A 22,696-nucleotide genomic window follows, 5' to 3' on the forward strand; every position below is an offset into this window, starting at 1 on the left:
CCCCAACTAATGGAAGAACAGGGAAACTCCCACATTTAAACGTGACCAGCTGGTGTCCAAACACTTAAAAAGTGAAATTATGTTACACACGCTGGTACACCGTCAACTGTCTCAATTTCTTTTTTTTTGGAGGATGTTGGAGCCACCAGATTAGAATTGAGTGCACATTAAAAAAAACAAACAATAAAATTCGTCACATGTAAATCTTCACATACTGAGTTGTAAATAAGGAGTTTTCCACGTGGCACAAGAAGAATACAGAGCCGTGAAAACAGTCACATGCTTTAATATTTCACGGGACCGTCTTTAGCTTTGATTACTGCTGTGGTATTTTATGCAACATCACAAGATTTCAGTGTTTCCCACACAGAGTACACTCGGGCGGGGCGCCAAAGTATATTGACTGCTGCCCAAGTATATTTACTCACCCTTTTAAAAAACCTGCCCGAGAGAGCGATGGCATAGTAGCGGTCTGCTTTTAGCTCTACACCGTAGCTCATGATGTCACGGGGTGTCGGAGCTGCAGCAAGCCACGAGTTTGAGGCCGTAACGATCCGTAGCAAAGTGAGAAAAAGACAAACGCAGCAAGGGCTGTATTGCTAAACACAATTTAACACAAAGGTTTGGGAGCAAAACTCTGTTTAACTCTGAGCAAACGGCTGCGATCACTGGTGAGACGTCTGATGTAAAAACACCGTTTTAATGTTTATAAACAACAACGACGTAATCACAGCATATTTTAATTACTGTTAATTGAGTCTGTTAACTTTCAAATTCCTTATGGTTTTCAAAGTCCACAACAATAACTATATGAGACAAGTGTGTGTGTGTGTGTGTGTGTGTGTGTGTGTGTGTTTGTGTAAAGAAGCAGATGTTGTAGTCAGTGGGTGTGTTTCAGTTTAGAGCAGTCTTGAGTAAATCATTAACCAGTGTTACAGTCACCTTAAGAGAGCTGAAGGAGTTTCCGTCTTTTACTGCCTTCACATTTTTACTGCCCCGACCCACACGTGACCCACACGTGACCCAGAGCAAACAGGAAGTCCTTGGAAATATCAACGTGTCGTTAAGAATCCTAGATAAAATCTGGATCAGTGAACAGCGTGTTGCGTAACCGCCGTGAGATCCTGCGGCTGCAGTCACTAATTCAACACATTCCAGGGAAAAAAGTTTTAAATAATAATAATAATTTAAAAAATGACCTGCCAAATAAATAAGAATTTCCAGGTTAAGTTCATCTGGAGTTTCCTAAGCAGTAGTAGAATTGTTCTTTAGGTTTAGACGGAGCCTAAAGGTGTGTGTGTGTGTGTGTGTGTGCGGCGTAATAATATTCCATCAGTGTGTTCCTGTTACAGTAAATCCTGGGGGTGGAGTTGTGGAGTTGGTTAGTTTCCCCCAGCAGCGTGCCCCATGACTGTTTTATTCCTTTCACACTCCTGCAGCTTAACAATAAATTTTTTTTCATCGATTCATTGTTGCATGTAACGTTTGTTCTTGTTGTCACTTGCGCTATAGCAGCCGCACACACTCGTCCCCTCACTTCCTTCTTTCTCTTTACATTAATAAGACACAATGCTCTTGTCATGTGACTGAATAACGTTACAGGAGTGTAAACTCCTCTGTCCTGAAGATGTGTTCGTTATCAGAGCCTCGGGTCGCCGCCTCATAGCTTTTACTCACTCGTTTGCTGGTTGTAGTAAACGGTACGAACAGCGTGCTTAACCCGAGGAGAATCATGCTCTCTGTCGTGGTCACGTGGTGGACGTGAGACGTGCACACAGGAGACGCGCCGTGTCCCGGATAAGATTCACTTACACTGATAACTTATAAGTGTCCTTGATACGAGCTCTCGATGTTCACACACACACACACGTGAATTAAACTAAAATGTGGTAACAAGTTGTATCCCGTACACGCGCAAAAACATCACGAGCGCTGCTGAACATCACGGCCTCTCCCTAATCTTCTGACCGATGATGATGATGATGATGATGATGATGATGGTGTGCTGTAAGAGCACTCACATGGCAGAAACGTTCTAAAAATAGGATCTGATTGTAAGGTGAAGGTCTCTGTCCCCGGAGCTGATGGTTTATTTCCCCACACAGAGCTCGGGCTGCTGTTGAAGTCGTGTATAGACCAGGGGCAGCTGGTTCCCGATGACGTCATCTCCCGCCTCATGTTGGCCAGCCTTCGGGAAATGGAGCAGAGCAGCTGGCTGTTAGACGGTAAACCTCCCTCACACACACACACACACATCAGACTGAAGTCAGGAACTTCTCACAAACACACAACACCTGAGAGACGCTGCACTACAGCCCTGGAAGAACACGAGGTCAATACTTCATGCTGTTCCAATACTTTTGCTTAGCTAAGTATGGTGACGTCTCCAGCCCAGGTGCCACGTTTTGATGTTTTGTCTTTTGATCTCAAACCTGAACCTCTTCAGTGTGGAGCAAAAGCAAAGACATTGTGTTCCAATACTTTTGGAGGGAAACGTGTACACGGCGTGAGAGTTCAAACATTAATTTGTCAGTGATATTAAAATATTTTAAATAATTTCAGTGTCCTTTGATCCACCAGAGACTTTGAATGATCCTCTCTCTCTCTCTCTCTCTCTCTCTCTCTCTGCAGGTTTTCCCCGGACGGTGTCTCAGGCCGAGAGCTTGGACAGCGCCTTCACCGTGGACACAGTCATCAACCTGGACGTGCCGTTCCAGACGATTAAGGAGCGGCTGACCTCGCGCTGGGTTCACCTGTCCAGCGGCCGAGTCTACAACACCGACTTCAACCCTCCCCGAGTCCCCGTGAGTGACGAGCTCCACCCCGGGCCGCGCCCTCACTCGCGTGCGGGACGAGACGGCGGTCACGGTGTAGATGAGATCGTTAGACTTATCAAGTCTTATTTTTACGTTTAAAACTGGCCTGACCTCTGACCCGCTGACGAGATCGACGAGAACAGAGGATGATTAGAGGACGAGATTGTCTCACACAGACTTTGTCTTTCTTTGTCCTGAGCCTTTGGAAAGGTCAAAGGTTACGGTCTGTTGAGTAAATCATCAAACTAAAAGCTGGAGAAAAGTCGTTGATTACAGAACCAGTACCGGGTTGTAAAACTCAATCGTTCATTTAAAATATTTATGATTAGTTTAGTTTATTGTTTGTTGATATTTCTGGTAGTTTATTAATGAATGAGTTTAAGATCATGAAGCAGCGCGTCTAGTGCGACGGAGGAGGAATTAAATCCTGACTGGAGTTAAACATTAGTGCAGGACGTGAAGAGCGAGTTCCTACGGTATTCCCGAGAGGGCCGTGTGTGTGTGTTCGTGCGTGCGTGTGTGGCGCAGAGACGCTCGGGGAAGTGACATCGTCCCGACACAGCAGAACTCCAGAGCAGGTTTGTGTTAGCTGGACTGACCTCCACGTGACGAGCGAGCCGTCTGCGTCTGAAGATCACGTCTCAGGAACAGCAGGGCTGTGTTTAGAGTCAGAATGCAGGTGCTCTCAACAGTGTGTGTGTGTGTGTGTGTGTGTGTGTGTGTGTGAAACTCAACTTCTCCTCCCTGTCCCTTTTAGATTAATTTTACTCAGGACGTCTGTTTTCACTTGTTATTCCAGCTGTTTATTCATCACTGCGTTAAACATTTTTCACAATTTCTTAATAAATTTCAAATAAATTTGCATAATTAAAAAAATAAATAAATACTAGTATTCTGTGCAGAGTACCTTTTTAAATTTGTCTTTCTTTTTCTTTTTAATTTCTTCTTATTGAGAATCACATCAAGGACACGATAAAAACAAGTTGAAAGGATAAAATAAACAGATTGAAATATGATGATTAATTAGTATAATATCCTTGTGGTTAATGAGACAGTAAATGTGATTTTAAAGCAATATATATATATATACGATGATTGAAGCTGTTAGATTAATAACTTGACTGGGTCACGTGGGCTTTTGTCATTTTATTTGAGCAGATTATAAAAATGACACTAAAATATAACAATTCTAAACATTATTTATAATCCATGACTGCTGCTGAGTGTAATATTATATTTAAAAGAAGAAGTTTTTTCCACTTTTTGCTCATGTTGGTTCCCACTCGTCTCGTCTCGTCTCGTCTCAGACGTCCTGCTTTCTGTCTGTCTGTAAGCTGCAGTTATTTCTGGAGGTCAGCTCACGCCAGGTTTGTGTGTGAGACTGATATGAAACGATCTGGGTGGAGGGCGCGGTTACAGGTGGGCGTGGGCTCTAACCGTCTCTGCTGGAAGGCACGTACACCAGGAGCCCAAATAAACCTCGGAGTCGGATATTAAACCATTTAAATATTCTGTATCGCTCCGTTACACACACTGTGGAAACGTGACACGGATGTGAAATAAACAATGTAAACAAACGTGTCCCGGAAGGCTCCTGACTCAGCGTGTGTGGTGTGTTGTGTTGACTACAGGGTTTTGATGATGTCACAGGGGAGCCGCTGACGCAGAGAGACGACGACAAGCCTGAGACGGTGACCCGCAGACTGAAGGCGTATGAAAACCAGACTCAACCGGTTCTGGAGTATTACAGGTAGGTGGGGTGCCATTTCTTATGAGAGGTTACAGTCAGGGGGTGATTAAGCAGAGTTTCTCGTATCATCAACTTATTAATTAATTAATTAATTAATTATTTAAGAAAAATACTTTGAGAAAATGCAATCAAGCCAAATGATTTTAAAAATGACTTTAAAACGACGCTTTTTAACAAAATTTTCTTTTTTGTTCCTTTTTTTTTTGGTAAAGCAAAATTACTTTTAATCAAATGTCTTAACATTTATCTCAGCAGAGCAAAGTGACTTTTTCTAAATAGAAAAACTTTAATCTTAAAACTCTAATAAAATCTTTTTTTAACTAAAACTAAATGATTTAAAAAATTACTTTTAAGTAAAATTACAAATTTTAAAATGACTTGAGCAAAATGACTCCTAATTAATTTATTATTTTTTTTTAATACTATTTACTTAATTTTCTTTTAAATTTTGGGCCATTGAATTTTTTTTTTTTTTTTTGATGATCCTTAAACAAAATGAGTATTTATTTATTTGTTTATTTTTGTCTTATGTACTAAAATCGGGAGGGACGTGGCGGTGCGTGTTGTTGCTTAAAGTTGATTATTTTTCTGTAACACAGCGTCCTCTAGTGCTTTATTCCTCTAACCCAGTGGTTCTCAAACATTTTCTGTCGTTCCCCACTTAAGGCGGTGGGTGGATTTTCAAGCCCCACTTGTCAACAAAATGATAACGAAAACGGCCAAGTGTACTATTTATTGAAATATCAATTTCTAAACCAATAAGATCAAATAACACCAAGTTTAAAACAGATCAAATACACGTGCAATTGTTATAACAGGCTTACTTCGTCACTTATCTAGAGCTTTCTTTTAAAGAAGTCGAGTGGCTTATTAACGTGACTGGGGTGTGTTGTCTCTAAGTGTCTTCCTACTTTGTTGGGTCTCATGCTGTCTGCTGCCGGCGGTTTAAGACACAAAACACACACGGGTCTCTCCTCTGCCCCCACCATCACCACCATGAATCTAAGCGCAACATATAGGCTTCACTACATACAGTACGCTACTGACCCGGTTTGTGTCCGCGGTAAAGTTAGTTTGATATTCGCATCTCCGAATTCAATAGCTGCGTAAAATAAACCCGCGGATAAATATAAACACAGATATATTTCCTCTCTACATTGTCTTTCAGCTCCATCCGCCTTAAATTATACATGTTTAAAAGCATAAACACCATTATTCTCTACAGCGCAACAAATGATTTAGGGATCATCGCAAAAAGCCGCACAGCAACAAAAAGCGTAGAACGATATTGATCTTCCCTTCTGTTCAGCGCCTGAAGGATCAAAAAGCAACTTTGTTGCCGCACTGGAAACTAGAAATGCCAGACTAGTACTGCCTGATAAAATATTAATGTTTAACAAAAATACAGAAACATCAGCATACACACTGGAATAAATGAAATGACATATATAATACCGAATGTTTCCTTATATATTGTTCCTCTGCAATTAACATGCCGACGTTAAACCGTTATTGTTGCACTATGGTTCCACTTTTTCTCTGATGTTATTTTAATTTACTTGTATTAATGATCCATTTCTTTGCGTGTGATTGTTTAGTTTCGAGTGTCCGATCTTTATTGTCAATAAAGAAAAGCATGAATTAGAATAGGTACTTTCCTATTATTTTCCACTAATTCCCTCCCGTTCATTGCGCCCCACCTGTCATGCCTGTATTCCCCACTAGTGGGGCGCCACACACTTTGAGAACCACTGCTTTAACACTACAGCAATTTACAAACAGTTTTTGGTTCTTTTATTAATGAGACTTTACAGTTTTTATCCATTTCTAGTTTTGTAGAAATGGATTAAAAGTATATAACTGTAATATTAAACTTACACTCTGTGTGTGTGTGTGTTTTAACAGGAGTAAGGGAATTTTGGCGACTTTTACTGGAACTGAAACCAATAAGATCTGGCCTCACGTTCACGCCTTCCTCGCCAGGAGAATCCCGCAGCAGGACCAGGGCCGCGTGTAACCGCGTGTAGCCGCGTGCTCGTGTACAGAATTCACTTCTGTCTGGAATTTCAACAAAATCACTTCTGTTTTGGTGGAAAGTTTTAAATTCACTGATTTTAAATGTTTTTAGTAGATGTTCACTCCGAAGTGTGTTTGAGCAGGAAGTGTTGCATTTGAACACAATCTTATTTCAGTAGTTTTACTCTTTTGCCTCACGGGCGCGCTGGGCCGAGGTTTACTTTTAAAAATCCTTTTAACTTTTAGATTTAAAACTTTTTTTTACCACAATCGCACTCCTGCATTCCCACACAAAGTCTTGGAAGGAATTTTATTAGCAAAATGAAGTTAATTGGTTAAAACTATTTTAAACACTTTAAACAAAGAGAGTCAGAAAAAAGAGAAAAGGAAAGAGAATAAAATCCATTTAAACTAAGAAGGGGAGGGAAATGTTATGTAAAGAAAAAAAAGAAAAATCCATTACAGAGGACAGAAAAGAAAAAAAAATGCACAGCAAGTGGAAATAAAGATTTTTTTTTTTACAAATAAAAAAATATAGATAAGAGAAAATATATTACTCATGTCCACTAACATTTCAAACATTGTGTTTAAAAAAGGGTAAAGAAGAAATTTAAAGAGAAAATAAATGTTTAAAAATATATCGGTAAAGTGGGAAGGCTGCAGCACCGCCGCCGTCGACCCCAGAACGCTTTTTAAGAGAAAAAAAAAAACAAAACATCCTAACATGATAATTCATTTTTTTGCACTAAACACTCAGGATTTTCAGCGTTCGGATTCCTGTACGAGATTTTATTTCCTGCTGAATAATTTCTCTCACAAAGTTGCCTTAACTCAACTTAAACACACACTCCTGTGTTTTTATTCCTCGACTCCATTTTTTGTCTAATTATAATCTCATTTCAACACAGATTCGTAAATAATCTAAAATTTATTTTAAAATTGCTAGTGCATGTGATTTGATAGAAAATTTTATATCTGGAGGAAATAACGTTTGTATACAGATCATTTATGTTTAATATTGGTTTCATGCCACTGAGCTGAATAATGATTAATAAATATTTAAAATGTCGTTTTGTGTTCAGTTTATTATAAATCACCATCAGAGTTCCTTATTATTAGGAAACACCTGCGATTTATTCCTCCAGTCATGTCTCAGATGAACTTGAAGCGCTCCAGGTGAAGAGAAAAATCAAGACATGAGAGATGATTTACGCCACCTGCTGGCTGATTTTGGTTTTTCGCACCACTGTTCATAAATTTGAGAGATTAAGACCTACTGAAATCTGTAAGGTTAGTCTGATATACCTGAGATGAAAGAATGCGATATTATCTACACGAGCATCAAACGAAAGACTGAAATCTATAATCACTCCAAGGTTTTTCTTACTGTTGCATGTGATGGAACAGAAAAGCCGTCCAGAGTTACTGTGCGATCAGAGCTCACTTCGAGCTGCATGTGGTCTTAGTACCAGTACTTTGGTCTTGACAGGATTAAGCAGAAGGAAGTTAATTAGTATCCAGTGTCTAATGTCCATCTCACACTGCTCAACTTTATTAAGCTGGCTTTAGAAACCTAAACTGTCCCATAAACCTGTTCCTATTAAAGTGGCCAATAGTAATGAATCCTTGCTGGCCAGAATCTTTTTTCTAAATGAGGTCAAAAATGAGTGTTAATGTGTATAAATAAATAATTCGGCAAGATATGCAAATAAACCTGTGTAGATGAAGAGTGAGATGCACTGAACCCAGATTAGCGTTAGCCAGTTAGCTAAACAAACGTCTCTGAGGAGCGCGGTGATGAAGTGCTGGGGAAATCAGATCAGACTCGGAGTGTTTCTCATAAATACAAATTTTATTATGAACACGGTGTTACAATCAGACGCGGTGGTCTCGACCACGCCCACCCGCCGCAAAAGCTGAGAGATCGTTCCTCTTCGAATCTCCTTTTCCTGTATTGCATAAACAAACACTTGAAACTGTTCGTGCTGTTCCTTAGAGAGACAGAGTGTGTACGGAGCGATGCCATACAGTCGCGAACAGCTAACAGTCTTGAAAAGCTCGCTTACAATCGATTGTCTCCGCGTTCATGACGCTATTGCTCGGTTTTAGCCTAATATGCGTTCGGCGCGGAGCTGATGCTGTAAAGATCTGACAAATCCAAACATTTTTCTTTCTGTTTAACTCACTAACTTCAAAAGCGCACTCTATAGCTACTACTGGTTCCTCAGAAAAACAGGCCACGCCCGCATTAGGAGCAGGTAAAGAGTAAATCTGTAAAATGACACGTGGTTCATTTAGTTTTAAGTTATATTGTACAGCTTGTACAGACACGTCCGTCACCAGCGAGCGTGAAAATCTAATCATCTGTCCGATTCATGACTTTGTAATCAGACTCGATTAGCGATGCGCAAGACGATCAATGCGACCCAAGTTTGGATTCATCTCTTCTTTACAGCCTCCTTATCTATTTAGTTTTTTAATCAAGCATCATTTGGTTAGACTCGAATGTTGCTGAAATGACTACGCAGAATGATGGTGTTGCACACACGTTTAGAAAATGAACAAAACGCAGTGTAGCAGACGCGTTACATTTTTACACAGATGTACTGAAATCGCTCACAAAGGCGCTCGCTCTTGCTAAAAATGACAATTTATATATGTATTTTTAATATCCGGAAAATGTAAAAACCAGCGAGACGTCGATCTGGAACATAGACTTTATGCAGCCCAAGTTTGTGTGTGTGTAAGAGATCCCTCTCATGGGTCATGTTTTATTTCGCTGTATTAAACGCTGTAAGCTGATACCGCGCAACAGCACAGAGCTTGGATCTGATGCTCAGGCTAAGATTAGCTCCTGGCTCCTGTTTTTTTTTTTTTTTTTAATCACTGCGCTATCTGATCTCCATCGCATTGGACTGGACGCAACTCGGAAATAGCAGCAGCACAAACGTTCGTTAGTATTTGCCCTATTTGTAATCATACGATTTAGTCTTTGTCATTTTTTTTTTTTTTTTTTACATAAAATACACTGCGTGGTGAATAAACATCATTATTTAATTTCCTTAATATATTTTATGTAGTCGTCAAACGTTTTCTTTACTTTGTAGTTTTGCTTTTATCTCACCGCAGAAATAAAAAATAAAAATAAAGGGGAAATCATTACAAACCGTCAGTTTTGATGATCCCTTACAATTTTTTTTAAGGTAGCGAAAGTATCCCCCCACCCAAGTCTGTCTTAAATCATAATTGATGTAAATATAACTAGATTAACTATAGGTCTCATCTCAGGTGTTCTAAGACAAATGTTTATTAATCCCACAGGAAACTACTGTATATATGTTCCTGCTTGGGAAGTTTTTCAACCAGAGCGCGAGTACACTGTGAGTAATGGGGGTCAAAAATGCTTTTGTTCAGCTGAGACTTAAAGTTTCTGCACTGAGCTACATCCAGTTAGACATTACGCTGTACTTAATACGGATTTAACTTTTTTTTTTCTTTCACCAGAAATAGCTGTACTGCTAATTTTAACCTATAGCTCATTCCAGGGAAAGAAAAGAGTTTAATTTGTACTAAATACTAGTGACAGGAATCACCTGCACCACCGGATATCATCATGAGGTAATCTCTACTAAATACTGGGTACGTTTGAAACATCCCTACATGTCGTAGTTTAGTGAAACTGCAGAAGCTTCATACGAGCCTCAGCTGAATTGATTATCGTGCTGCATTATTCTGTACAAAACTACCTACTTGTGGTGTCCAGGTATAACTTAAAAACAATTAATTAATAAATAACATTACAGAAGAATATTTACACACCTGCATGTAAACAAAAGCAACATATTACACAACAGACCAGTTTTCCGATGAAAACAAACAACCCTACTGTGGCCTCCTGAAAACAGAAAGGAACGAGTGTGAAAAAGTTACCAGAAGAACTCATTCTCCAGCACGTTCAGTAAAACCTAAAATCTCTTATACTTGCAGTATTACGCACGGGTCTAGGGCATGTTGAAATTTTCTTTAATAAAAATGCCACACTGAAAGGTGCCTTTAAAAAAATTTTTTTTTAAGAAAATCTATAAAACACACTGAAAATAAACACAGTTAGTATCTGGTGTAAATAACACTTAAAAATAATTATTAGTATTAGATATAGATGTGTGCAGTTTTGAATATTCATTACAGAATATTCTTTTGTAATGTTATTTATTAATTTTTAGGTTATGTTCTGAAACAGTAAATGGTTTTGTATCTAATAACGCAGCCATGATAAACATATACACAAACAACATACTGAAGACAATATGGTGCTCAAGTCTTTCGCACAGTACCGTACACACACCTCAATTATGATTTAAGACCGACTTAGGTGGGAGGAAAAAACTATCCGCTTTAAACATAACGGTCATAAATTTATTTTTGCATTTTTATGTTAAATTAATCAAGTGATGTGAGAACCATGTGAGAGGGTAACGAGCGCTTCATGAAATAAGTCCACGTCGCTGAACAGCTCTGACAAGGGGGGAAAAAAAACAACCAAAAAAAGCTGCAGAAATAAGAAAAACACTAACCAGTGTTTATGCCTCACCTCGAGATCACGCCAGAAAACGTGAGAGAAAAAGTCAACAAACGCACAAAAAAATACTGTGTCCTGTTTCTGTTCGGCTTCTATACACTACCTGCGTAGACAGATATAAAGTGCAGCTCTTGTAGGATGCAGACGTCCAGCAGCATGTGCGCGCACACACACACACGTACACGCAAAGGCTCTGACGGCCGCGGTCCCCCCCTCGTCTCTTCTTCTTTCTTCTCTCCTTGTCCTCCACCCCCCCCCACTCTTCTTCTCCTCCTCCAGGATGAAGGTCGTGTCCACTTGTCTGATCTTCAACCAATGTTCAACATCATTGTCCTGAACAAGTGACATGGTGTGTGTGTATGTTTGTGCACGTGCATGTGTGTGTGTGTGTGTTAGGACATCTCCATCCTCCTCTGATCCTCTGTTTCCGTGTCGTCGTCTTTAGAGCCCTGCCCAGAGTGTGAACAAAGCCCCGCCTCTAAACAACGCTTTATATGATACTCCGCCACCTGAGAGAGACACAGATAAAGAGTAACAAAAAGCAAAGAGAAGCAGGAAATAAAGAGAGATAAAACGACTACACATACTTCTTTATGAAACACACACCATACAAAAAAATGATGTGTAATAATTTTAATCACAGTGCTGTTACATTCTCTGTTCTAATTGGGCAGAGGTCGAGTTATACGGTGTGTGTGTGTGTGTGTGTACCTGTGGGTTCATGGTGCTCAGGACGTTCTGCAGGATGTGCATGTCCTGTGACTGGATACACACCTTCAGTTCCTGTAGAAGGATCACACACTGATGCAGTTACTTAGTAACGTCATAATGCTTTATAGCTTACACATGCTGTGAAGAACACAGGAACACAGAAACCTCAGTACCATAAGTACCTTATCAACGAAACGACATCGCACGTTTGTGTGTGTGTGTGGTACACTTACAGGAGGCAGAGATTCCAGCACCTCTTTGGGGTCGAGTCGGCAGCTGGCCGGGGTACTCTGCTGCTCCGGAGTTTTGGACGTGTCCACTTTGGGTCTCACGGCATAGTCCCTCACTCTGTGTTTAAAGGCCTGGAGTTCAGTGTGGAAGACGTCCAGATACCCCTCCTGCCCCGCCTTAATACACAGAGAACATGGAGTTAGACAGCAATGACGGGTGCAGGGTGCTCCTGCAGGATCCCAGGTTTTTTCGGCCTTTTATGTTTTAGGGAATCGGACCCAAATGTGTACATGTAGTCCCCGACCAATGAACGAGTTCCATTTAATTTGTTCTTAAGTTGGACAGAGTGAGTCTTATATGCCTTTGACACAAATATACAGTGGAACCTCGGATTGCGAATAACGCAGTTTGCGAGTGTTCCACAAGACGAGCAAAGATTTTTAAATAAATATTGACTTGAAAAACGAACAAGTCTTGGTTTACGAGTACAGAGTAGCACGTATCACGCACGTGCTTCTTGTTTTGACGCCGAGCGTCATGTGATTACAACTAAGCCAATGGTTTTTCTCTCTCCTGCGCTGCAGAATTGTGGGTAATCGTCTTCCCTGCTGGATCTTAGTGCGCGTCTCTTACTGGTATAATCATCATCCGTGCACGCGTGTTGTGTTTTTTAGTATAACACTGTGACCATGTGTGTGTGTAAAACATATTTTATTTTGTGTTTGTATGCGTGTGTGTATGGAGTGCGTGTACTGTTTATTATAACAGACGTTTGTGCACGTGTGTAAAGCTGAAGAAAGTCTCGTTAGAGAGGTTAAAGATCCATTTGGTCCGTGTGTGTGTGTGTCAGCCTGCACTTTGTCATTGGACACCGTGCCCCCCTTCACTCACACTCTCACACACACACACCTCCTCCCCTCACGTTCACACACACACAGCACATGCGCTGTCATGATTCTTTTCAAAGGTAGGGTGCAGATAAATTTTATTTTTATTTTTTTACTTCACAGCAGTGATTCCGTTATTGTGCGCTCACGCTCATTAGCGATGTTCCTTGTTATTTTTTCCGAAAAAATTATTTTCGGTAATGTGTGTGAGTTAAACTCAAATAAGAGGGGAGAAGGATTTACTGTGTAAGACGAGAAGAGAGAAGGGGCTGATTCCTCCTCTCCTCTTACTTTAGCTTCACACACCCACACAGCGCCTGTACGAGTAAGTTTTCATTATTTCTTATGAGGAAATTTGCTTTGTTTACGAGTGTTTTGAAATACCAGCCCGCTCCCGGAACGAATTATGCTCGGATTTGTTCTCAAGTTAAAATGAGGCTTATATGCCTTTTGAGACGAATATACAGTATGATGTAAAGCATACCAATCCACTTGACTAAATCTCTGTCCCCTTACCCAACACTGCCATCATGTGGCCAAAAATCATAATTGTTCCCAAGGAGTACTTAATCTCAGTGTTTTCTCTGCACCTGTGGAAATCCTGGATAGTATTTTGACTCACAGCTGTTTTCCACTGTATTAGACTGTGAAATTTTTAGGATTTTCCGAAATTGGGATTATTCTTCATTAGGACAGACATTTTTTATCATCGTGCTCCCGGACTGATTAATTGAAACTATTGAGACTGACTTATTTCTCCCGCACTCATAATACACACACACGCACAAACACACGCACGCACATGCAATATACCAGACATTTTATACATTCATTAACACACAAAAAATATTGTATTATTTAGTTTTTTTTTAAATATTGGTATCTTGTGCACTGCAATATATATTTATTGTAAAATACATGTGAGCTACTTCCACAAATTGTTTAAATCTACAAATGTTTGTAGAACCGAGGTCTGTTCATATCTGTGGAAATTCGTAACTTAAAATCACAGCAGGGAAAATTAATATCGAGTCGGATTGAGTAAGAGGATTAAACACCCCTGCACTCGTACAGAAGCAGTGTGCGCGTGAGTGTGCTCACAGTGTGTGTACAGGTTCCGGTGTTTACTTACTTTGGCTTTCTGGAAAAACTGGCGGAAGCAGGTGCGAGGATCCCGCTGCTCACTGCGCGCCATCTCCAATATAAACTGCATGACTACAGCCTGGTGAGCGACCTGCTCCATCAGAGCTTCCTTCTGAAAAAGAGATAGTGACACACACACACGCATCATCTCAGAGTGAATAATGACAATCACATGACCAACTGCAGAGTTCTTAAAAACCAGAAAAGTGTTCTGAACAAATGCCAAATCTTTTGATCGAAAAATAAATAAATAAACAAAAACAGCTGGTTACTACATCAATCACTGACGTGTTGCTATAGCAACTCTGCACCATGCAGTCCATCAGTGCTCTGTTTAGGAGCCTGTAACATTGATACTGGTTTATATAATGTGTTTACTTTTCCTAAACATCGATTTATCCTCCGAAATCTTTTATTCTCGCTGATAGTTTCCTCAGGTTTACGCTATTCTGTAAACACACACATACACCATCTAATCATACCTCATCAAAACCCCTACCCCACCTACCTCATGGACCGGATCCCAAATCGCTTTCGACCCCTTAATATGCTCCCTACATAGGGTACATCCTGATGTCAGATTTAGACACTTCAAAGTGCACACTCATGCAGCAGGCTACGTTCTCATAATCCCCATATTAGTGCACCGGTAGTGACTTTGCTACATAAACACCCTATTTTATGGAGCAGAACACGGTTTAGGACGCAGTACTGAGGTCTTGTTAAACCTGTCAGCGGTCCCTCTTCTCTGTGAAGCTGCCCTGTGATTGGTGGAGGCCACATAGGCTCATAAATTATTCATAAACTTTCCCAGGTCATCAATCATGCACTGTTTTTTTTTTTATTTACCTCCTCAGCGTAGAGACGAAAGCACCATAAGATCAGGTAGTTTGCTGTTTCCTCACAGATCAGGTGGGGCAGCTGGGCCAGAAAACGCTGACTGTCGTCCCATCTCCTCAACATTCCTGACGAGTGAGGATCAGACGACACAGACTGAGATTAAGATTAAGACTCAATTTTTTGCCACATGTACCTTACAGAAATTATTCTTTCACAAATCCTAGTTAGAAAACTAGGGGGATACAGCGCCCCCTGGAGCAAATAGGGTTAAAGTCATTGTTAAATTCTCCAATCTGATTGTTCAGAAGACATGGATTAGACTCGGACCGGAGTTCTGTCTGTAACTTGAAAATCAGATTTATAATGTGCTCATTCTAACATGTAACCATAGTAACAGCTCATTTACTGGGGCTTGACAATATTACAGGGACCAGCGCTTTGTAGCACTCATGGTACATTACAACATTTTTCAGGACAGAAAAGTCTTCAGGACAGACAAGTTTTTTTCACTTTCAGGTTCTCAGTAAATGAGAGAGAGAAATCTACTAGGTCTAACAGATATTACACTGGGTATGGCGAGGTTTATTAGCGCGTAGCAGGTTGAAAGCTTCTGTGCCACCTAATGTTAAGCAGAGGTAGTGCTTATAACAAAGTGAAATACACTAAAACACAACAGTTTTTGGTTCTGCAACATTTGAGACAGCAAGATGCCTAATAACTAAAGATGAAAGCTTAGCAAAAGGTCATGGGGAGACTCTTCTAGAAAAGAAAGAAATTCCATCCAAGAAATTCTCCTCTAAAATCCCAAACTTCCTGTACAGGTATAAACAAGAACTTAAGAGAAAATACCAAAGGCAGAGTATTTATTAAACACAGACCAACCCACCGAAATGCTTCAGTTCCTCCTCGTGGCGCTGAATAAAGGTTAAGCTCTTGTCGTAATCCGTGTCCATCCCCCTGGGCCCAGGATCGTTTATGATGCTCTAACAAAAATATTGGCACCACATCAGTAGCACGCAGCATGCAAATTTATTTACATACAGAAAGGTTCAACACTCTGACTGTTACATTTTACTTTCTGATGAAATAACGGTTGATTAAATTCTGAATACTTTCTATTCAGTTTAAAAAAAACTGCATTATGAAGCCTCGGCCACTTGAGAAGAGACAGAATTGATTTTTAAATTGTGAGATAATAGAGGTTTTGCATGGTAAACAAAAGACTAAGGGAACTACTAAGCATGCTCGCTTTTTTTAATGCATTTCTTGGTGGTCCATGGTAAGGAACTAAATTTACTGGGAACAAAAGTAGATATAATTGTCTTGACTTGAAAATATATACTATAACTTTTAGGGAATAGTTAAATTTGTAAGGGTGGGAAAATAATCATTAATCATTACAAAAAAAAAATATTGATTAAAGAAAGAAAAATATATATTTTCCTTATAATTTCTTTACAGAAAAGGCTTTTTATGTAAAACATGAGCTGCGGTTATCTAATAAATATTATAATTTAATCCTTTAATATAAAATGTAGATGATGTTTTTAGATCAATTCCCTTAGTCTAATAACAAATAGAAAACAGAACTAATAATAGTTAGATGATGTCTTATAAAAAAAAAAAAAATAATATTATTTATTCATTAATAAAATGCGCGCGCGTGTGTGTGTGTGTGTGTGTGTGTGTGTACTCTGTCGAAGCCACCGTGTCCAGGCTCCAGTCCAGAGGTGGGGCTCCAACGGGAGTTTAGCATGCTCTCCTTCCTCCTCCACTCCTCCTCGGTCTGAGAGAGGTGCGCTGAGGAGGCGAGCGCTCGAGCCCGGGCCTGTTCTACCGACTCAGAACCGTGCAGCTCCAGACCGCTGAGCTGGTCCTGAGCCTCCACCAATTGCCAACTGGACACGATGGAGGCCTTCATACTCCGCTGCTGCCTCTCACACAGAGACGCCATGCTCTCCGCACTGACCTGACAGAGAGAGAGAGAGAGAGAGAGAGAGAGAGAGAGGCAGGGGATAATCAGAATCTGCAGTGATGATATTTGTTGTAGAATTTAGATCTTCTTCCATTCAGTTTCTCTCTCTCCTTTTCATTTCTGATACACACTGTTTTATAACCGATGTGTTATAGAGGCTCAGTCCAGCCACCATTTAAACACTCTTCCCTCATAGTTTATTCCCGGACACCGGCGGTGCAGAAAATAGATGATGATGATGCAGGTTATTTCCATTAGATACATACACACGCACCCAGGTGGCAGTTTAATAGTCATCCACAAAAGCACAGAAATCCCCTAATGCTCTGGGGCATGTGTGTGGAAAGGGTGACACAGATTAGGGAATATTGAACAGGGTGTGGAATTGAGGATAAGCAGCGTAGAACAGGGTGTGTGGGACAGGGATTAGGAAAGTGGAACAGGGACGGATCAGAAGTAGGGAGCAGGCCCCAGTGTGAAGGCCCCAGTGTGAAGGCCCCATGAACACCCCTCCGACTGCAGAATAAAAATGTAACGGCGACGTGTGACGTCACTATGGGTCAATTCCCACCGTCATGACGACGGGATTTTCCACCTGATTTCAGCTGTACAGTGTGAGACACGGCGCCGGTGTGTGGACAGGGATGATGATGATGATGATGATGAAGTCTGGAAGAACAGAGACTCTCCACATGAATGTCGTCATGAATAAAGTTTGCTAACTGTACAGAGTTGTTGTTATGCTAGCTCCAGAGCACGCGCAGTTAGCGACACGGCCGAGCTCGGGGGCGATTACTTATCAGCAGGGTGAAAGTTTAGCAGAACGAGGGGGTTAGTTTTTCTAAAAATAAAAAAAAAATAATCCAGGTGTTTTTTTTTTTTATAACCCCAGTGTGTGTGTGTGTGTGTGTGTGTGTGATTAGCTCCTGAGGGGGAGTGAACTCAACTGAAGCTAGCTTAGCAAACTAAATCATTTAAAGGTTTATAACTAATAAATAACAAACTGAGCGAATGCACACGTGTGTGTGTGTGTGTGTGTGTGTGAACTTAACGTTCAGAAGGTTTGTTCGTTACCTCGTGCACGCGCCCTCGGTCGTCGCTCGCGCAGCGCTTCTCCTCAGGCGCTAACTTGGCGTTTCTGAACCACTCCATCTTCAGCGCGTCTCCTCCCAAACACTCACGGTGGTGTCAGTGACGCCGAAAAGTGCCTATTAATCCTCACACAGCCTGCACACGCGGTCATCTTCAGCTGCACTCCGCCATCAGCAGACACAGGGCTGTGTCCCAATCCGCTGCGTATCGCACTCTGGGGTTTGTGACGCGGCGCACCGGAAGGCGCTGTCTCACTCCCCACGGAGTGCGCATGTGCAGAAACGCTGGAGCGATTTGGGATTCAGCCTGCGACAAAACAACAACAACTTCAACTCATGTGCTCACCTTTTATTTAAACTTGTATCAAACTTTTATAATTTTTTATGTAAAAAAAATCCCAAAAATTTTATCATTGGCAAAAAAATATATTTGTATAATGTATGAGAAAAAACACAGGCGGTTTATTTATTTATTTATTAAAAGATTGGCATTTTTATTTTAAACATATACATAGATAAATTTAAACGTAAATATTTTATACTATTATATAATACTGATAAATTATACATTTGAAAGGTGAATACGCAATAAGATTTTGTGTGTGTTTTATGTGTGTCACTTCATCAATCGTCCGTGAGACACAACATGTTTTGTACTTAGTTCCTCCCGGAAGTGCGCTTCACTTTAAATGCTTTTACCCGGTGATTTTCTTTTCAGTGTAAGTATAATACATTTTACACCCGTTCATTATTACACACAACGAAACACTGATTATTAACATGTCTATATACATATGTTATTTCTATACCGGATTAAAATAAACAGTAAAAATAAATCCTCCAATGTTTAGCTTTAACTAGCCTGTCAGTTTAGCTAGCATGTGTAAGGCGATTAAGATGAGCTAAACCTCTGGATTTCTGAATTAAACTCTACTTTAGATGACACAAAACCCTGTAAAGGTCATATTACTGTTATAAATATTTGTTAGTTTGTTTGCTTTAAACGCCAGTCTGGTCCTAAACCCTCGTGCTGTCCGGTGTGTCTATTTCTGTGTCCGCGCTGTCCTGACTTCCTGTTTACAGTGTTAGTGTTAGTGTGTTTACAGCAGGGATTTACTCTTAACTCAGGTGAGAATGTAATTAGATGTCCTTACTTAGCATTTTTATTTTTAATAGCTTTAAGTGTGTGTAAGAGAGCTAGAAAGGGAAGCGTGTAGAACTCAGTGTGTTGTGGTGCACACACACACACACACACACTCCTCAGACAAATCAGTTGACATGCTGCAGATTCCATCTCACACTCACAAGTGTAACAAACAACATTTACACTCCTAAACAATTGGATTAAGGGAATGAAAAATAGAATACAATTTAAAGCTAGAAATGTGTTTTTTAAATGTTAGATTGTTTATATAAATAAAAGAGAGTTTTTTTCTGTACGTTGGTTAAACTCAGTCTTCCAGAAACCCGGCACCCGGAAAAATCTGTCTGTCTGTGTATCTGTGCAGTCAGATTTTGTCTCAGCATCACACAAAACTGTACAGACTTTACTGAATCTCCTGCAGTCCTTAGATCTCTGTCTGAAGTTTAACCTGTTCCATAAGTGAGATCAAAACATTGAGTAAAAGTGATGTTATGAACAGTTGTGTGGTGAATTTATTAATCTACTTTAAAATAATCTACTAATGCGCTACTGTCTCAATGTAAACAAACACCTGCACCAATAGATATTAATTAGAAAAGATAAAGTGAATATTTTCACTTTGGCTGAAATAACAGCGCTGAAGTGGTATAAGTGAATTTTAACACGCTGGAGTGGTTTTAAGACAAAACTTCATCTTTCTCCTTTTATCTCCTTTTTCCATTTCTCATCTGTGATTCACTCTCCGATTACCGAACAGGGAGTGTATTTGTCTGAGCACCAAAGAAGTCTGTCTGATTATGGCTTCTTTATTCTGTAAAATGTAACCATGGTGTAACCATGGTGTTCTCCAGCAGCTGCATGTGACAATAACCAGCATGAACAGAGCTAAATGAAATCTTCTGTGATGCTCCTGATCTCACTAGTGTACTAGTTTGGGTTTTAATTTATTTGACTGTCCTGAAAAGAAACCAACTTTCTGTGCTTGTTTGTTGTTTTGGTGCCTTTTGTTCCTCCGTGTGGTGTCGTCCTCCATTTTGGCCATGTGGTGGCAGTATAACAGCACAGATATTAGTGTGTATGTATATGTGCGGTGTTGAGTGCCAGGACCCTCCCCTGGGGAACAGGCGAGAGAGAAACAGTCCAGACTTCAGCCTTAAAAACATCTACAACCTCAAAGCATGACATCCAGCCAGCTGGCAGCGAGCCGCGGCGTGGCCCGGCGTTCCCACAGGGAGGGAGAGAGAGAGAGTGTGAGTGTGCGAGAGAGATTGAGAGAGAAATATGTGGTGTATGTGTGTGTTTTTCTGCATTTTTACACCTCGGGCACTTTGCTCACACGTTACTTATGTCAGTCCCATAACGCCTGAGCTGCCTGGTGTTGGTGTTGCGTTTCTCTGCCAGTCTGATACCCAGAGCAGTGACGTGGCCACATCTGCTGATGAACACGCATCTAGATCCATGGTGAGATGATGATAAGCAGAAAAACCTGGTGTGAACTGTTTCTTCGTCTGTCAGTGAGAACTTTGCAAAATAGCTCAGTGTGGAAAAGAAATAAAGGAAAAAAGTAAGAAAAAAGTCATAAAACAAGAGAAAAACTTTCTGGCGTGGATGTGAGGGAGATCAGGAACAGATGCCAGAGCAGAACAGAAACACGGGGGGAGGAGGAGGGGGGGGCAGGACATGGGCTTTGGGTTTTTACAGTTTTCGGGTTGTTTGTCAAACTTTGCTGAAACCTCAGCACCTGCGAGCGGATCACGTCTCAGACCCAGAGGAGCGCTCTGCTCCAAAATATTTGGCTTTCCATTTTTTTCCTTTTCTTTTTCCTTTTGACCCTCTAAGATTTTGGTCTGCAAATTTATGCAATTACACATTTCTTTTGTCTTATGTCTGCGTCTCTTCTCTTTTCAGCACCAAGAGTCAGACAGGTTTCTAACTTGGATATTATAATTAGCCCTGGTCATGTGACTAAGTACACCTGTCAAAAAAATTGCATGTAAAACAGTTGTTGTTTTTTTTTTTTATTTGTTTTGGGGAATTTGTCATGCTATAGAAAATTTTTTTACCAAATAAATATTTCAACCATTATTTAAATATTCAAGTTGTTACAATGATTTGTTTAAATAAACATTTTTTCTTAGTGATTTTAGTTATTAGTATAATAATTATTAGTTTTATATCATTTTATAATAATAATAATAATAATAATATAATAATAATATATTATTGTCTCAATTGTCTCTGACTCAAGCGATGCTATTACATTTGTTTGCAGAAGGTGAATAAGTTTTGTTGTCTATAATCGACTCGGAATCTTAAAACTTTCCAGCAAATTAGATCATTTTTTATTCCTATGTGTTAAATTTAAATAAAAATATCCGCTGATTGTCCCTCCAGTTCACAAGGTGGATAATTCTTGTTGTCTAGAATTGTCTCAATTGATGTTTTAAGCATTATTAGAGTTTGGAATTAAACTCTTAGAAATCGACTTGAATCGAATGCAGGTTTGATGACTGAATCAAAATAAATCTTTTTTTTTGTCTAGAATTAACTTCACACTTGGTGTAAACTAAATGCAAGTTTGATGATTTCACACACACACACGCACACAGTATAAACATTAAGTACGAACAAAAAAAAAAACAATAATGAATAAAAGGACTTTTTTTTTTTACAAGTGTATTTCGAATCAAGATCTCTCTCTATCTTTCTTACACACACACACACACTTATAAAATGTGGTGGGTTTTTTTACAGGAAGCTGACACGGTCCTGAGAGAGCGCCACCTGCTGGAGAGAAATGAGTCAGACCTCGAGATCAGACGGTACGACATCCTTACTCATCGCTGTTCACTCAGAACTCTTTCTTACTGTCATTTTGAACTCATTTAAAGAGAGACGCGTGTTTTATTTGACTGGCTTTAGGGGCTGATCTAATATTAAATAGTGAAGAATAAAATGTGTAAGATGAAATGTTTATAAATAGTTTAATATGTCCTTAAATCTCCAGAGATATGCAGCAGGATTTATTGATATTTAATGAACAATTGTTATTGTCGCAAAGCAGCTTTACACAATCAAGGGAATGATTTAAGTCTGTATGGAATGTGAGTGTGTGTCAATCAGAATGATCAGATGGGGTTTGATGAGACACGCCCACCTGCTCTATTCATAATCAGTATAATATAATTATTATTATTTTTAGCTTGGTTATTAGATATCCGACTGTAGCATAAACAAAGGAGGTTTTTATTATTTAATTAGAGTTTTATTTGTGGCTCCGCCCACGTACATCCACCTGATGATGTTGATCTGATGATACGATGAATTATTTTATTACCTCACTGTATGTCAAAAAAGTTGATGATGATGCCGCCTTCTGTTATGTTGAGGAACTGTTGTGATATGCCTGTGGCACACACACACACACACACACACACACACACACACACCGTCCACAAACATCGGCGGCCGGACAAACAGAATAATATTTTTTCATTTATTTCTTTTCTGAAC

At 39.9% G+C, this 22,696-nt stretch overlaps 3 protein-coding genes across 3 annotated transcripts in view; 2 read left to right on the plus strand and 1 right to left on the minus strand.

The window, feature by feature from the left end:
- The window catches only part of ak3 (adenylate kinase 3), a 9,629-nt gene extending 1,978 nt beyond the window's left edge, over window positions 1-7,651 (plus strand). The window contains exons 2-5 of the mRNA XM_053516107.1: window positions 2,106-2,225; window positions 2,632-2,804; window positions 4,448-4,566; window positions 6,472-7,651. Of these exons, the coding sequence (XP_053372082.1) occupies window positions 2,106-2,225; window positions 2,632-2,804; window positions 4,448-4,566; window positions 6,472-6,583 (524 nt within the window). The 3' untranslated portion in view covers window positions 6,584-7,651. The remainder of the gene's footprint in view (window positions 1-2,105; window positions 2,226-2,631; window positions 2,805-4,447; window positions 4,567-6,471) is intronic.
- A 1,735-nt stretch (window positions 7,652-9,386) lies between these two features.
- On the minus strand, window positions 9,387-18,254 carry cdc37l1 (cell division cycle 37-like 1). The gene is made up of 8 exons (XM_053516106.1): window positions 18,023-18,254; window positions 16,667-16,942; window positions 15,860-15,956; window positions 14,983-15,098; window positions 14,123-14,245; window positions 12,106-12,279; window positions 11,873-11,944; window positions 9,387-11,670 (listed from the first exon to the last, which is right to left on the minus strand). Exons 1-8 carry the CDS (start codon window positions 18,098-18,100, stop codon window positions 11,554-11,556), a joined length of 1,053 nt encoding a protein of 350 aa, XP_053372081.1. The 5' UTR covers window positions 18,101-18,254; the 3' UTR covers window positions 9,387-11,553.
- A 359-nt stretch (window positions 18,255-18,613) lies between these two features.
- The window catches only part of exd3 (exonuclease 3'-5' domain containing 3), a 46,561-nt gene continuing 42,478 nt past the window's right edge, over window positions 18,614-22,696 (plus strand). Inside the window, exons 1-2 of the mRNA XM_053516496.1 lie at window positions 18,614-18,758; window positions 21,938-22,005. Of these exons, the coding sequence (XP_053372471.1) occupies window positions 21,981-22,005 (25 nt within the window). The 5' untranslated portion in view covers window positions 18,614-18,758; window positions 21,938-21,980. The remainder of the gene's footprint in view (window positions 18,759-21,937; window positions 22,006-22,696) is intronic.

This window comes from Clarias gariepinus, chromosome 17 (assembly GCF_024256425.1).
Source record: "Clarias gariepinus isolate MV-2021 ecotype Netherlands chromosome 17, CGAR_prim_01v2, whole genome shotgun sequence".
Taxonomy (NCBI): domain Eukaryota; kingdom Metazoa; phylum Chordata; class Actinopteri; order Siluriformes; family Clariidae; genus Clarias; species Clarias gariepinus.